This window comes from Dermochelys coriacea, chromosome 15, assembly GCF_009764565.3.
Source record: "Dermochelys coriacea isolate rDerCor1 chromosome 15, rDerCor1.pri.v4, whole genome shotgun sequence".
NCBI classification, from domain to species: Eukaryota; Metazoa; Chordata; order Testudines; family Dermochelyidae; genus Dermochelys; species Dermochelys coriacea.
Genome location: NC_050082.1, coordinates 585,647 through 601,424, shown reverse-complemented (window position 1 = coordinate 601,424; position 15,778 = coordinate 585,647). Strand labels below are relative to the sequence as shown.

Sequence of the window (15,778 nt, the reverse complement as noted above, 5' to 3'; positions counted from 1 at the left end):
TCCCAGGGGCTCTCACCCGCAGGCACCACCCCCGCAGCTCCCAATGGCCGGGAACTGGCCAATGGGAGCGCAGAGCTGGTGCTCAAGGCAGGGGTAGCGTGCAGAGCTGTACCTGCTGCTGGCTGCTTCTGGGGTGCAGCATGGTGTTAGAACAGGTAAGGACTAGCCTGCCTTAGCTGGGTAGCACTGCCAACAGGACTTTTAACAGCCCTGTCGGTTATGCTGACCAGAGCCGCCATGACCCAGTGCCTTACGTTCTGCGACTCAGTACTGGATTGCGACCTACAGTTTGAAAACCACTGGGTTAGAGTATGGACAGCCCTGTACCGAATGGCGAATTGATTGCAGTGCAGGAGGTCTAGGCTGGATATTAGGAAAAACTATTTCCCTAGGAGGGTGGTGAAGCATTGGAATGCGTTACCTAGGGAGGTGGTGGAATCTCCATCCTAAGAGGTTTTTAAGGTCAGGCTTGACAAAGCCCTGGCTGGGAGGATTTAGTTGGGGTTGGTCCTGCTTTGAGCAGGGGATTGGACTAGATCTCCTGAGGTCTCTTCCAACCCTAATCTTCTAGGATTCTATGATTAAACTAAATGAGAGACTCCATGGACACAGTTTCAAACTGCATCTTGTTCATTTATTTTATGCAGCCTGTCTGGCATCAAAGGTACAGAACCACCAACATGTACTTTCAAATAGAATGGTTAGTACAAGGAAGAATGTATTATCCCTAAATCTGTCTTCTCTCTGCTTCATTGAAGACTCCCTGAACTCACCTCCTGCCTGCTAAATTCCCTCTAAGACAGGGGTCGGCAACCTATGGCACACGTACCAAAAACGTCATGCGAGCCAATTTTTAATGGCACGCTGCTGTCTGCTGGACCCGGGCAGACAGTAGCATGCCACTAAAAATCCTGCCCGGCCTGCTCTTTTCTGCCCACCGCTGTCTCCTTGCAGGGCAGGCAAGCTTCCCCTTCCCCCGCCTCTTCCCCCAGCGTGTTGGGTTCCTGCCCCCTCCTTCTCTTCCTCCCTGCAGCCCATCAGCTGACGGCCCTTGGGCCCTTGCTACCAGCGGGAGAGGTAAAAGCAGAGCTGCAGCACGCTCTCTGCTCTGGAGACCTTGGGGAAGGGGGTGGAATCAGGGCATATACCCTCCAGCCCCTTGCCATGAGCTGCTCAGGGCAGGGGGCTGGGAGCACCCCCATGACCCCAGTCCACACCCCGAGCCCTCTGCCCTGACCCCTGAACTCCCCCAGCCACCTGTCCTCACCCCTGCACCCTCTTCACACATACCCAGCCCCCCTACACCTCATGCCCTGACTCTTGTACCCCCCACATCCTCACTCCCACCCTGAACACCAAACAGGAGCTCCTGCGTGCACGCACGCGCGCGCGCGCGCACGCACACACACACACACTCCCACCTGCACCCCTTGCACCAAATGGGAGCTGCCCAGGTAAGTGCTCCATACCCAAACCTCCTGCCCCAACCCTGAGCCCCCTCCCTCATTCTAGCTGCCGGTCCAGGTGACCAGAACCCCAGGCCGGCAATTGGCTGAGTGGGCCGGCGGCACAAGATCAGCATATTGATTTAATTTTAAAATGAAACTTCTTAAACATTTTGAAAACCTTGTTTACATGCTATATAATATATAGACTTAGAGAGAGAGAGAGACTTTCTAAAAACGTTAAAAATGTATGACTGGCACGCAAAACCTGAAATGACAGTGAATAAATGAAGACTTGGCACACTGCTGCTGAAAGGGTGCCGACCCCAGCTCTAAGTTGGGCAGCTGCCTATTAAGCCTCGGACAGGGACCTGCCCTGGACTTGCCGGGGGATGTCCCTCCCCCGGCCCCAACCCAGCCCTGGCCCAGACCTGCCACAGCCAGGGGGAGAGGCCCAGGTGCTGCTGTGGGGGGAGAGAGCTGGGAAGGGGTCCTCTCTCCCCACCATAGCCCCCAGGTAGCCTGAACCCCAAGCCCCTCATCCCCAGCCCCACCCCAGAGCCCATACCCCCACCCACCCCCCAATCCTCTGCCCCAGCCAAGCCCCCGTCCTACACTCCAAACCCCTTGGCCCCACCCCCACCACATAAAATTTTGTTATGTGCACCAATATAGAGGTGATGCGTCACACAACATCTCCATATTGGGGCACATAACAAAATTCATTCTGCACATGGGCAGGAAAAGTTAGAGGGAACACTGCTTCCCTGGGTTAATGCTACAGTTTTAAAGAAACAATACATCCTCTTCCAGCCTTAGTTTATCTATATTACTGATATTGCTTTACTATGTTGTAGGAATTTGGAATAGTAAGCAAGTCTTAGCAAAAGTCTACAAGCAGCAACAACTCAAGCAACCAGAGATTATTTTCACTCAAGTTCTACTGTATGCCAGGGTGATGATTCTTCCTAAAAGTGGAGGAGCAATGAAGCCCTCCCCAGCCCCATGAGGCCCTGCCCCCCAGCCAAGCTGGAAGCTGGAGCTGGGCCAGGAAGGACAGGCCCCTCCACCTGCCTGGGGTGGGAGGGTCTGGGAGCAGACCCTGGCAGTGTCCCTGTCCCCAGGCCAGGGCAGGGGGAGGTTCTGTGTCTCCCCACAGCTGCTTACATGGTTATTACCCCAAACCTGGCTCCAACTTCTGGTGTGGCCAGGGCCTCAGGGGCCAAAGCACCACAGGCAGCCCATGGTAAGAGCCACCCGGGAGCAGTGCACCCTCCACCTGCCCTGGGTGGGGGGACCTAAGGAGCAGGGACATGGGCCAAGGGCTGCTCTCATGACCCTCACCACAGGCGGGTGGAGGGTCCACGGTTCCCCACAGCTGCCTGGGCTGCTCTTATGCAGGCAGGCTCCAGCTTCCAACCTGGCTGTGGGGCAGGGCCCATGGCAAAAAAGTGGACAGGACAGGCCCATCCACTTTCAAAAGTGGTGGGGCCACTGCACCTTGGCCCCCCCATTCCGGTGCCCCTGCTGTATACTGCCCCATCTGTAAAGCATTAAGTTGTCGCACCTTCTTGTCTATAGAAGTAGACTTGGCAAGACCACATCACCAGCACTTCTCCAGCCTCTCTAGGCCCACTGACAAGGTTCTATGGTGAACATGACAGCAGCAGCACAACGCAGGCTGGGAAGACACTGAGCAGGAGCCACAACTCCAGAAGTAGAAGTATGGCTGGTTTTGAGAACCCCACCAGATGTGGAAAAGCCCCACCCTCACATATCCAGGTTATGAGGGGCATTCAAGCTCATTACACTAAAGCTGGTTGATATTTGCATTTCCTCTTTAAATACCGAAGTGCATCTAGCACACAACATGCTAACAAGCGCTCATCCAGTATTAACATGTACAGACAGCTCCAGGGCACCCAATGAACATCTACATGAGCATTCATAACATGGACCGAGGCAAACACATTATACTGATAGACCTGTATTAAGCCTACAGCCAGTGACAGCAATGGGGTTCTACAGAAAAATCTACCCTACATCCTGCAGTTGCCCTCTGATGTAGGGTTTTCAAAGCAGCAAAGAGAAACAATGGGCCTGAACAGCATTTGAATGGCAATGAAACAGGAAGCATGCTAATGCCAGAACTGGGGAAAGCATTGTGTCTCCATGAATTACAGCCTTAGCATGAGAAAGTGATCACACCATACCTTTAAAGCCTTCCTCATCCAGCATAATGGTGTAGTCCTCGGGAGTCTCTGTCAAGCTGAAGAATTTGCACCTACCAACACATAATTGAATGTAATGCGCACACTGAAAGATTCTGCAGTACTGGTTCACTTGCCACAGGCAGAGGAATTCCTCTCAGGTGAGGATAGTTAAGTTACTTTTCCATGGTCCCCATATGCCTTGCCTCACCCACCATTTCCCCGCTGCAAACTGGAAGGAACCATCTACACTACACAGCCACATTTAAGCACTGTTGTGAAACACAGCAGTGGCCCAACAGGATTAGAAACATCATGTTTCACAACAGTGCTTAGACAGGACCTCAGTTTCCTTCCATCCAATCATGTTTAGTACTGCAAGATTATTGGCTTTGATTTTTAAAGATGCATCCAGTCTTTGAGAAGGGAGATCCAGGCTATAGCATATTTTTATAAACCCCTCCTCATTATTGTCTACAGCAGGACTTGAAAGCATTAGCACTGTTCTAGCAAGAATCAACATCAAACATGGCTCTAACGTGACTGATCTCTGGCATACAGCAATGCCCACAGACAGCACTACATCCAAGGGCAGCTGGGATGCTTCAGTGGATTTGGGGTGAGAGGGAATGGTTTTAGAGAGCACACCTGAATTCAGAAGCGTACTTCTCAGTGGAGAGAAGACAAACAGCAGCAGAGTTAAGTGTTCTCAATAAGGGAGCTAGGGCTCTCTGAGCCTGGGGCAATTTCATTCACAGATACCCAACAGATGGACCTGGGTTTTGTAGGCATATCAGGACAGGGAAATTTCCCCAGCTGCTGAATCACAAGGAAGTTTGATGCAAGCCAGAGAAGCAACAAGCATGGCAACAAACAGCTGCCCAGTGCCAACATTCACTTGTGTTAGGAGTGAGCAATAGACCCAACTTGGAGTGAGCACAAAGTGGACTTATCCATGATTGTGTGCGAAAGTCTCAGGTAAGCGTGTGGTGCGCACAGCCTGCCAGCTTCCAAATAGGCTATGCATTTTTGCACAGGTTAAAGTTCTATTGACATCTGTACTCATTATGCTAAGTTCCAGAGCACCAGCCTGTGAACACGAACGTGCAAAGAGCGATCGAGCACAGGAGCGTGCATAGCTGTAAAAGCACCTTGTATTACGAGACCAAAAAAAGCTTCTCATACTCACACTTCTAACATGTGTGCCTACCCTGGGAATGTGGGAGAAATAAAATGTCTGAAATTTCATGGTGTCCATGTTAAAGGAAGCCAGGACTCCCTTCACCCTGGCCCACTTTCATCTTATCATAGAAGCTGCCTACCAAAGCAACGAACTCCACACATCCAGCCTGCGAGACACTGCATCCCATCTCACCCTGCAAGCAAGGCAGCCATCCTCCTGTACTCTGCCCCAATCCAGCCCATTATCGGTGCGTGCCTACCTCAGTCCTGGCCCCCGTCTAGCTAAAGCTCATCCACCCGGGATCCCTCAATTAGCCCCTACCACAATCGGAAAGCGGGCACAGGATACCCAGAGGGAGGCTTGAGGGTCTCCGTCTCGCCCCATATCCATTATCTACCCCCCTGACTCACTGGGGGCACCCTGCTTCCCACCCCAAATTCACCAAACCGCCTGACCCCCCCACACCAGTATCTCCCCCTCTCCCTGAGCCCACCGCAGGCTCTCACAGCCCCCCCAGAGAAAGGGCCGCCCCGCGGCCTCTACCCACCCCCCGGGACTCCGCCGCTCGGAAAGGGGGCGAGAGACTGAACCTGGGGCACTCGCTCTTGCACCGGCTGCCCCACGCCGCCCACCTCTGCAGCCTGCCCGGCCCCTCCAGCCGCCGCGCCAGGGCCAGGCAGCCCCGGCCCGGTACCTGCTGCGGCGGGGCAGGAGCAGCAGCTTGAGGAGCGGGTGCGTGTAGAACCAGAGGCCGCGGCGCGCGAGGCTCAGCACCCGCACGCGGTGCTCCAGGATCTGTAGGTCCATGGCGGAGCCGCTCCGGAGCGGGCGCGGGCGCGGGCGCGGGCGAGGCCGCCTGGCTCTCGGCGCGGCTATAAACGGGCCGGGCCCGCCCCGCCGGGAGGAGCCCGGGACCCGGATCCTCCCCCGACCCGGCCCAGCTGCGAGCCGCGCCTCCCGCGGGCCCGGACTCTCCCGCCCGGCTCCGGGTCCAACAGGGATCCGCGGCTGAGCCCGGGCACCGGAAAGTGGCGCCAGCCCGTCAGCCGCAGCCGCCAGCTGCTCCCGAACGGGCCGCGCCCTGTTCCCAGCCCAGGGGCCGCCGAGCCCGGCCACTTCCGAACGCCCGCCCGCCCCGACCAGCAGCCTGCCAGAGCCCGCGCTCCGTCCTCCCCTGCTCCCGGCAGCCCAGGCCGTCTGACCTGGCGGGGCGGACGCAACAAACAGGCTGCAGCTTAAAAATGCCTGCTGCTGCAATGGCTTTAACTCCGCCGTGTGGCTTTAGGGACTGGAGACCAGTCGTGCTTTCCAGTTTAGATGGGCAGTGCTCAGCCTGCACCCTGGGCCGACTCCTGCTCCAATGGGCTGCGCACACATGATTCCCAGTGACTCTCAACCTTTCCAGACTACTGTACCCCTTTCAGGAGACTGATTTGTCTTGTTTAGCCCCAAGTTTCACCTCACTTAAAAACTACTGGCTTACAAAATCAGAGATAAAATACAAGTGTCACAGCCACGCTATTACTGAAAAATTGCTACTTTCTCATTTAACCATATAATTATAAAATAAATCAATTGGAATATAAATACTGTACTTCCATTCCAGTGTACAGTCTATAGAGCAGTATAAATAAGTCATTGTCTGTATGAAATTTTAGTTTGTACTGACTTCACTAGTGCTTTTTATGTAGCCTGTTGTAAAACTAGGCAAATATCTAGATCACAGAGTCATAGACTCTCAGGGTTGGAAGGGACCTGAAGAGGTCACCTAGTCCAACCCCTGCTCAAAGCAGGACTAATTCCCAACTAAATCATCCCAGCCAGGGCTTTGTCCAGCCTGACCTTAAAAATCTCTAAGGAAGGAGCTTCCACCACCCACCTCCCTAGGTAACCCATTCCATTGCTTCACCACCCTCCTAGTGAAAAAGTTTTTCCTAATATCCAACCTAAACCTCCTCCACTGCAACTTCAGACCATTACTCCTTGTTCTGTCATCTGCTCCCACTGAGAACAGTCTAGATCCATCCTCTTTGGAACCCCCTTTCAGGTAGTTGAAAGCAGCTATCAAATCCCCCCTCACTCCTCTCTTCCGCAGACTAAACAATCCCAGTTCCCTCAGCCTCTCCTCATAAGTCATGTGCTCCAGCCCCCTAATCATTTTTGTTGCCCTCCGTTGGACTCTTTCCAATTTTTCCACATCCTTCTTGTGGTGTGGGGCTCAAAGCTGGACACAGTACTCCAGAGGAGGCCTCATCAATGCCAAATAGAGGGGAATGATCACGTCCCTCAATCTGCTGGCAAGGGTCCTACTTATACAGGCCAAAACGCCATTAGCTTTCTTGGCAACAAGGGCACATTGTTGACTCATATCCAGCTCCTTGTCCACTGTAACCCCTAGGTCCTTTTCTGCACAATTGCTGCCTAGCCACTTGGTCCCTAGTCTGTACTAGTGAATGGGATTCTTCTGTCCTAAGTGCACGACTCTGCACTTGTCCTTGTTGAACCTCATCAGATTTGTTTTGGCCCAATCCTCGAATTTGTCTAGATCCCTCTGTATCCTTTCCCTACCCTCCAGCATATCTACCACTCCTCCCAGTTTAGTGTCATCTGCAACTTGCTGTGGGTACAGTCCACGCCATCCTCCAGATCATTAATGAAGATACTGAACAAAACTGGCCCCAGGACTGACCCTTGGGGCACTCCGCTTGACACCGGCTGCCAACTAGGCATGGAGCCATTGATCGCTAGCCATTGAACCCGACAATCTAGCCAGCTTTCTCTCCACCTTCTAGTCCATTCATCCAGACCATACTTCTTTAACTTACTGGCAAGAATACTGTGGGAGACAGTATCAAAAGCTTTGCTAAAGTTAAGGAACACCACATCCACTGCTTTCCCCTCATCCACAGAGCCAGTTATCTCATCATAGAAGGCAATTAGATTAGTCAGGCATGACTTGCCCTTGATGAATCCATGCTAACTGTTCCTGATCATTTTCCTCTCCTCAAAGTGCTTCAAAATTGATTCCTTGAGGACCTGCTTCATGATTTTTCCAGGGACTGAGGCAAGGCTGACTGGCCTGTAGTTCCCAGGATCTTCCTTCTTTCCTTTTTTAAATATGGACACTATATTAGCTTTTTTCCAGTCATCCAGGACCTCCCCTGATTGCCATGAGTTTTCAAAGATGAATTGATGTACTCTCTGGAAGACATCTGTGTACCCCCAGGGGTTCACATACCCCTGGTTGAGAACCACTGTAAGTATAGCCCACCCACGCAGTGCTCATTGTAGAACTGGGGCCTTGTCCTATATTGCGGCCTTCAGTGTATCTCATTTGCAGGACATGCAACACAACTAATAGGTTTCCCAAATTGTCAATTGTCCTGGGAACTTGGCCAGAATACCAAGTCACTGAGATTGGCCCAGTCAAACTAGTACTGTTGGCCGGTACGTGGAGCCCAGGCCTGCTTCTGAAATGTGCAGGAATCCTCAGGTCTGTTGACATTGCTGCAGGAATCTGATCTCTTTAGATTTCAACTGTGTGGCGTGAACATTGAACGAATGAAGGCTTTATTTGTATTTAATTTCTTAGGTATGTAGGTGGTGAGGGAATGGGGTTTAAAGGAAAACCAAGAAAAAAAATCTCCATATCTATTCCAACAGGCCTCAACTGGACTTACTGCTCAGCGACAGCTTGTCTTGCTCAGAAACCACTCAATGCAACTGGCTCAAAATTATATATATATAAAAAACCCAACTAAAAAAACCCCACCCAATCATCACATTAGTGTGGAGCCCAAGCATGGAAAATTTCAACCCAAAAGACAATTGTGTTGATACCAGTCAGCTCTGTGTTCTTGGGGAATGAGGGTGCAGTATCCAGCCTGTCTGACTCATGAAAGACACCCTACCCCGCCAGCCTCTGTTTAAATCAAAACCCATCAGAGAAAAAACTTGCAGAGAGCAGTGAAGGGTGTTGAGAGACACACCTAGACTCCTCCTGACAAGGGTGACAAGTTTAAGACATCTCCATTAGCATACAGAATGAAGACCAGAGACAATTCCCCTAGCCTCATCTGCATGAAAGATGGGACAGGGAGACATCTCAATTTGCATACAGAATGGAGAAGGGAGAACCGCACTGAACTCTGGGACCAGAAAAGCAGGGAAGCACTGCAAGATGGGGGATCTCTGCTCCAGATGTTAATGAATCCATGCCTGCACACACCCATCTCAGCAATTATCAGACCAATTCTAGTAATAAATCCTTGACTGATATCCAAAATACTGAAGCAACCTAGCTGCATTGTGAGCTCCCTGGAAGAAAACCATAGCCAAGAGTGATCAGCTCCTATTGTCTAGCATAAAACAAACCCTTGAGTTATCAGTTTACCTATAAACAAATCTAGTGTTCTCCCTTGAACTGTTGTATTTTCTCTACAAAAATCCCTACTCACCCTCCAGTCAGTGTTCTGATGCTTAGATCCAAACTCTGCTTCAGTTCCACTGGGACTCCATCTTCTCCTGACTGATCGTGCTGGGGGCTCTGCCTGTTTCCTGCCCTCAGGACCCTGAGCAACCACCATCACCTGGGAACCCTGATCAGTTCAAGCCTCCTGAAGTGCATGAGATCCCCCTCTTTGTCTCTCTGTTTTCCTTTCTACCTCAGGTATTAACCTTTAATATTGTAACTGTTATGTTGGTTCAGCCCTCCTTGGGTAGTTATCACTATTATTCAATACATAATTTTTATGGTTAAGCTGGTTGCTTCTCTCTCTCTCTGAACTCTATTCTTTTGTGTTTTTAGCTTCCCCCATTTACTCTGCAGCAACGTTTCTTTTACCTAAGCTAAAGATCCCTGTAGTGCCCAAAAATACTGTGGGGTTTGCTCATCGAGTGGGTTACTGCCAGTACAATTGTGATGTGAAAGTGGGATAGGGACGTGTTAAACCTGTGGCACATAAGGAGTGGGCAACTGAAAGTGCTGCTCAGCCGAGCCTATTGAGCCCAGGGGCACATGAGGGTGACAGCTTAAAAGTGCTGCTTGACCCAGCCCATTGACTACAGGGACAGATAAGGGGATCAGCTTGAGAGTGCTGATTGACCCGGTCTGCTCAGACTTGCTCTGTTAGTGTGTGTGTATGTTCATCTAGTTCTAGGGCTGGAGGAACCCAGTCCTGGGGAACCTAGGTCCTGCAGGATAGCTCCATTGGGAGGGGACTTGCAGAAGGAAGGAGTAGAGCTCCATATGAACACACAAGTGACATAAGCAGTACATTAATAGAATTACTGAATCCCTCCCCCTCAAGAAGAGTAACCCGAATAAATGAGCATACCCCAAAGTAATGGGCACATCTGGTAACAGTGTGGAAAGCTACAAGCAGCTATTGGCAGGAGGTCATAGCAAAAACCATTGTGCAGCTTATTTTAGATGATTGCTACCCACCGAAGTTATAATTCCAGTTAATCCAGGTTTTAGTTCATCATTGACAGAAATACAAGTTAATTAACAAATGATCAACAAAAGCAGCTGGGCAATAATGGGACTGACCCATGGAGCTCATTACAGGATAGAACTGGTGGGAAATTTTTCAATCAAATTTTGTTGGAAAATACAATTTCATCAAAAATGATTTGTGTGTGTGGAAATGTATCAGGGTAGAGAGCTTCCCTGTGCTAGAATAATGACTAGCCCTGTGGTTAGGCCACTTACCTGCAATGTGGGAAAACCCAAGTTCCAGACCTTGCTCCTTCTCAGGCAGAATAGGTACTAGAATCTGGGTGTCCTACATTCCTAACCACTATGTGTAGAGTCAAACTCTCCTGTTGGAACTGTTCCACTAAATAATTCAATAGTCACTCACAGGGTTGGTTGGTTGTTGTATGGGGATGTTGTGAAGGATAAAAGTATAACTGGGTTCACAAAAGAATTTGATGTGTTTGATGTGTTTGACGTGGAGGCTATGTCCATCAGTGGCTATTATCCAAGATGGTCAGGGACACCATCCTATGCTCTAGGTGTCCCTAAACCTCTGACTACCAGAAGCTAGGATTGGACATGGGATGGATCACTCGATAACTGCCTTTTTCTGTTCATTCCCTCTAAAGCAGCTGGCCATTGTTGGAAGACAGGATACTGGGCTAGATGATCATTGGTCTGACCCAGTATGGCCATTCTTATGTTGAAAGGTTTCATTCTGATGGGATATTAAAACAAATTCCAAAACTTCAATTTTTTTTCACAAAGCCAATGGGTTTGCCCTTGGTTTCAAAGAGAGCAGTCCAAGGCCTTGTTTTACAGCTAACAACCATGCATCATTCTAAGCTCCCTCATGGGCATGTGTCCCTCCTTTTGTGATGTGGCCTGGCGGTTAAGGCACTGGCCAGTGGCTCAGATATGGACTCAGTTCTTGCTGCTGCCCTAGATTTCCTTTATGATCCTAGGAAGACTCTATGTACTCCATCTGTAAAATAGGGAGCATCACACTCCCTTCTCCCATTTTTTATTTGTCTTATATAGTTAGATTGTAAGCTTTTCATGGCAGAGACTGCCTCTCCCCATATGTATGTAAAAGGCCTAGCACAACTGATCTCACCTGGAATTTCTGGCTGCTACTGGCATACACATACCCCATTAAAATGAGTCTCTGTTCGTGTGACTGGGCAGTCTTCTCCACACTTTGGACCACCTCAAACACCCTGAACATCCACACATTTGCAAGTAGCACCATGGTATTTATTGAGTCCCTTCCACCAGTTCAGTCTTGTGCAGCAACATACAACTGGAAGTAAACTTTCCCTGCCTTAGCCCACTCTGGTTTCTCTTCAGATCGTATAAATGTTTCGCCTTTTACTAAAGATTTCCGTGGAGAGGAACATTTATGAGTTTCTACCCACTCTCCAGGGAAGGGGAGGAAAAGATCTCCTCATCCTGAGATCCTCTTTCATCTGCCAGCCTTTCCCTTGCACTTCCATTCTGTCTTTTAACTGTTCCCAGCTGATGGGTTGATTGCTCATCAACCCCATGCCTAATAGGCCACTGAGAACCCATCTCCCAAATAGGTCCACTCCAGGGCAGGGGATAGCTGGGTCAGCACTAAGCTCCTAGTACTCTGTCATGTTCCAGTCTTAAAACCCCCAAATCTCTAAAAGAATGCCCATACTGCTGCCAATGAAATAAATGGAGCTTAAAGATGACAACAGGTATATCATATTACAGCAGCTCTGACATATAACTGTTGCTTAACTCTAAAAATTATCAAATATTTTACAAATTGTTGAATGCAATGGAGAAAAAATTCAGACATTCAAAACACTGTGTTGAAGTATGCATGTCTGAATTTTCAAACTTCTACAGTAAACCACTCTTCGGCTACCAGGGCCAAAAATATCACGAGGATCTGGTTTTTTCCACTGTGAGGGGAAAATTTGAGTACTTGCCCTATAAACCCATATGATCCTACATTTTATAATATGCACTCACATCAGTCAGAAACACATTCAAACCAATAGCTTCTTCAATTGAAATATGGGGGCATGTCAAAATAGGGTTTATAATGGAACATTAGTCACAATCTCAGCTTGGTGTTATGACGAGCAATTCCCTTTGTATGGGATGTTGTTAGCTATTGGCTGTTGCAGAGCGGGCCAAGTGGCTGAGCTGTCCTTTAACTCAAGTGGCAGAGGTCTACATTTTTGCAGCTGTGCACTGTAATTCTGTTCCCAGCTCTCTTTGTGCGTGATTTATTACCCAGTAAATGTGCGCTTGGTCTGCAGATGGGAGTTCTGCTGGGCTTTAATAAGCATTGCTTCCATGCTGGTTGTGCAACATCCTTGCAGAACCTCTCTGTTCATGATTTTATCTTCCCACTTGATATGCCTGCTAAATGCCTTGAAGATTGCTATTGATGGAATGCTTCCAGTTCAGTGACAGGCCAGTGAAAACTTCCCTGTGTTTCATAGCTCGAGTTCGTTGGAAATCACAGGACAGTGACAATGGAGTTTGGCCTTTTTGGTGAGTCTGTGCTGATTCCCGAACCAATATTATAAGTTATTGTATGTAGAACATGCCTGACAAGCCAGCTGGAAATTAGACTCAATTCACTGCCTGGCCTAGGGAAGGGTGAAGCCCCTCAACAGTCACAGTTGAATTTGGGGGTCTGTAAGTAAGACCTCGGAATATGTGAATTGAGATATGAAAAATGTATCATGGAAATAGATACATAGATACTAAGGTCAGAAGGGACCATTCTGATCATCTAGTCTGACCTCCTGCACAACGCAGGCCACAGAATCTCACCCACCCACTCCTGCGAAAAACCTCACCTAGGGATTATTATTATTTTATACCATCCACACATATACTAGGGCTCTGATCCAGCAAAGCACATAGGCATATGCTTCTACTTTAGTCTCAGTGAATTTCAATGGGACTATTTACATACTTCAAGTGTTTAATTTCTTTGCTGAATTGCGGCTTAGGTGCTTTATAGACTCCACAGAGGAGGTAGGCTCTGGCTTTAAAGAATTTACAATCCAAATAATAGAGAGACAAGGTGGGGGAGGTAATATCTTTTATTGGACCAACTTCTATTGGTGAGAGAAACAAGCTTCCACCTTCCTCACAGCTCTTCTTCAGGGCTGGGCCTGGGAAAGGTACTCAGGAAACCTACATAGCTAAATACAAGGTGGAACTGATTGTTTAGCATAAGTAGTTAACACATATTTCAAGGGACCATTCAAGTGAACGGTTTCAGTGTTAGTCTGTATCCGCAAAAGGAACAGAAGTACTTGTGGCACCTTAGAGACTAACAAATTTGTTTGAGCATAAGCTTTCATGAGCTACAGCTCACTTCATCGGATGCATAGAATGGAACATATAGCAAGAAGTTATATATACACAAGTGAAGTGGCCTGTTAACACCCCTCCAATCATAGAGGGGAGAAGAGGAGGGGGAGGTAGCTGCGGGGGTTGTTAGTAGTGGGTTACAGATTGTTGTAATAAGACATAAATCCAGTGTGTATACTTAGTCCCTGATTTTTAGTGTCTAGCAAAATTATGAATTTAAGCGCCCAGGCTTGTCTTTTGAAAGTGCTGTGCAGATTTTCTTTGAGGACTGATAGGTCAGCTATAGAGTGATCGCTTTGTGGAAAGCGTTCACCCATAGGTGATACAATGGTTTTGTCTTTTATCATTTTTCTGTGTGAGTTCATTCGAGAGTTTAATAATTGTCTGGTTTAGTGCACTGGATGAGGTGCACCACACTGGATTTGTAGTTTATTAATCTATAATCCCCCAACAAGCACCCCCAAGTACCTTTCCCCCCTTATTATTGGAGAGGTGTTAACCTTGAATGGTCCCATGAAATATGTGTTAGCTACTTATGCTAATCAATCTGTTCCACCAGCTGTGACACGCTCCTTTCCCAGACCTGACCCTGAAGAAGAGCTCTGTGTAAATTCAAAAGCTTGTCTCTCACCAACAGAAGTTGATCCAATAAAAGATATTACCTCCCCTTCCCCTCTTGTCTCTCTAATATCCTGGGACCATCATGGCTACCACAAAATTGAATCCAAATAACAGAGACCCGGGGATATAAACTCCCCTAAAGAGGGGCTGGGCAAGGGAGGGCACCCTTACAGGAAGGAGACAGTGAGCTCATTCAGTTTTGGCTACAAATTTTAAATCTGTCTCAGTGGTTCAACTTGTGGGGACTGACTTAATAAAAGTGCAGACACGCTCATTTTTTGTAGGCACTTCTGTACATGGGACCAAATATAAACAACATCCAAAGAATGGGCAGAGAAGAGTGGAGATCTGCTCAGACTTGTTCATTCAGAGATGGGTCCAAAGCAAAACCATGCCTAGTTCCCCCTGGCTTTTATTAATGTGGGTGCACCTGTCTCCCACCTACATCCACAAACCAGTCACAGATGCTTCACTGACCACCAGCCAGCTGAGGGCTGTGCTCAGAGGCCACCTTCTGCACTGGGTCCCATTCAAAACCCAGCCAGATGAAGAGGCGTTCACCAATCTTCTAGCCAAGTGGTTAGCCCACTCACCTGGGATGGGGGAAGGCCAGGTTCAATTCCCCACTTTGATAAGGGAGCTCTGTAGCAGAATATCCCACAGTAGTGGTTAGCCCACTCTCTGGAGAGATGGGAGACCCCTGTTCAAATCCTTTCTCCCCCTGTGGCATAGCAGGGGGAATTGAACCCAGATCTACCACATCCCAGTCAAGTGCTAAATACCAGGCTCAAAGTTAGAAGGTCACAGCCGGCTTGTGGCTCCAATGGTATAAGGTGTCTAACCCTAAAGAGGGTTCCCAGCTTCAGAATCGCAGGCTGCCCATCTCCATGAGAGAGGTGGAGCTTTGCACACACCTCTCTGGCTGGCATCTCCTATTGGCTAACTTAGGCAGCTCCCCACCTAGGGTGCAGGGGTTTGTGAACTGCAGTCCCAGGTGCCTTGCTCACCCCATTCATTGTATAGGGACTCAGGAACCTGACTCAGGCTTTGAGAATCGCAGTGAGTTTTCCAGGTGCCTACCCCTTTTGGGCATTCAGCCCTAATTCCTCCCCCCCCCCAGGCTTTACTTTATGGCCCATTCCTAGCCAATCATTAACTACCAAGTACAGGATCACACCGAGGTAGGATACTAGTGGGTTACTCATGTTCCTAGTGGCTCAGTCTTACAGCAGGCCAGAAACCTGGATCCACTCCCCATCCTGAGCCCTCCCATTCCCCCAGAGCAATGGGTACATCATACTTTCCAGTGGTGTCTGGGCAGTGTTCAGAATCAGGTGCCTCTTGATTCCCAATAATAATGACCCATGGCCTGTGACACAGACTCTTGTCAACTCACTAATTCCCTTCAGGCTTTGCCTCATGCCCTTTTCCTAGCCAATCATTAACTACCCAGTAAAGGATCACACCAGGG

General features: G+C 48.9%; 1 protein-coding gene and 1 non-coding gene across 3 annotated transcripts in view; one reads left to right on the top strand and one right to left on the bottom strand.

Moving 5' to 3' along the window:
* The window catches only part of CASTOR1 (cytosolic arginine sensor for mTORC1 subunit 1), a 36,323-nt gene extending 30,555 nt beyond the window's left edge, over positions 1 to 5,768 (bottom strand). The window contains exons 1-2 of one of the 2 annotated variants that reach the window (XM_038373787.2): positions 5,533 to 5,768; positions 3,659 to 3,729 (exon numbers count right to left, since the gene is read on the bottom strand). In XM_038373787.2, the coding sequence (XP_038229715.1) occupies positions 3,659 to 3,729; positions 5,533 to 5,645 (184 nt within the window). In that variant the 5' untranslated portion in view covers positions 5,646 to 5,768. Of the gene's footprint in view, positions 1 to 3,658; positions 3,730 to 4,844; positions 4,867 to 5,532 lie in introns of those variants that run through there. The other variant, XM_043498257.1, reaches the window with a different exon arrangement.
* Positions 5,769 to 11,647: 5,879 nt separating this feature from the next.
* Positions 11,648 to 11,766, top strand: LOC119843994. The gene has a single exon (XR_005289122.1). It is a non-coding gene; the product is annotated as a U5 spliceosomal RNA (small nuclear RNA).
* The last annotated feature ends 4,012 nt before the right edge of the window (positions 11,767 to 15,778 follow it).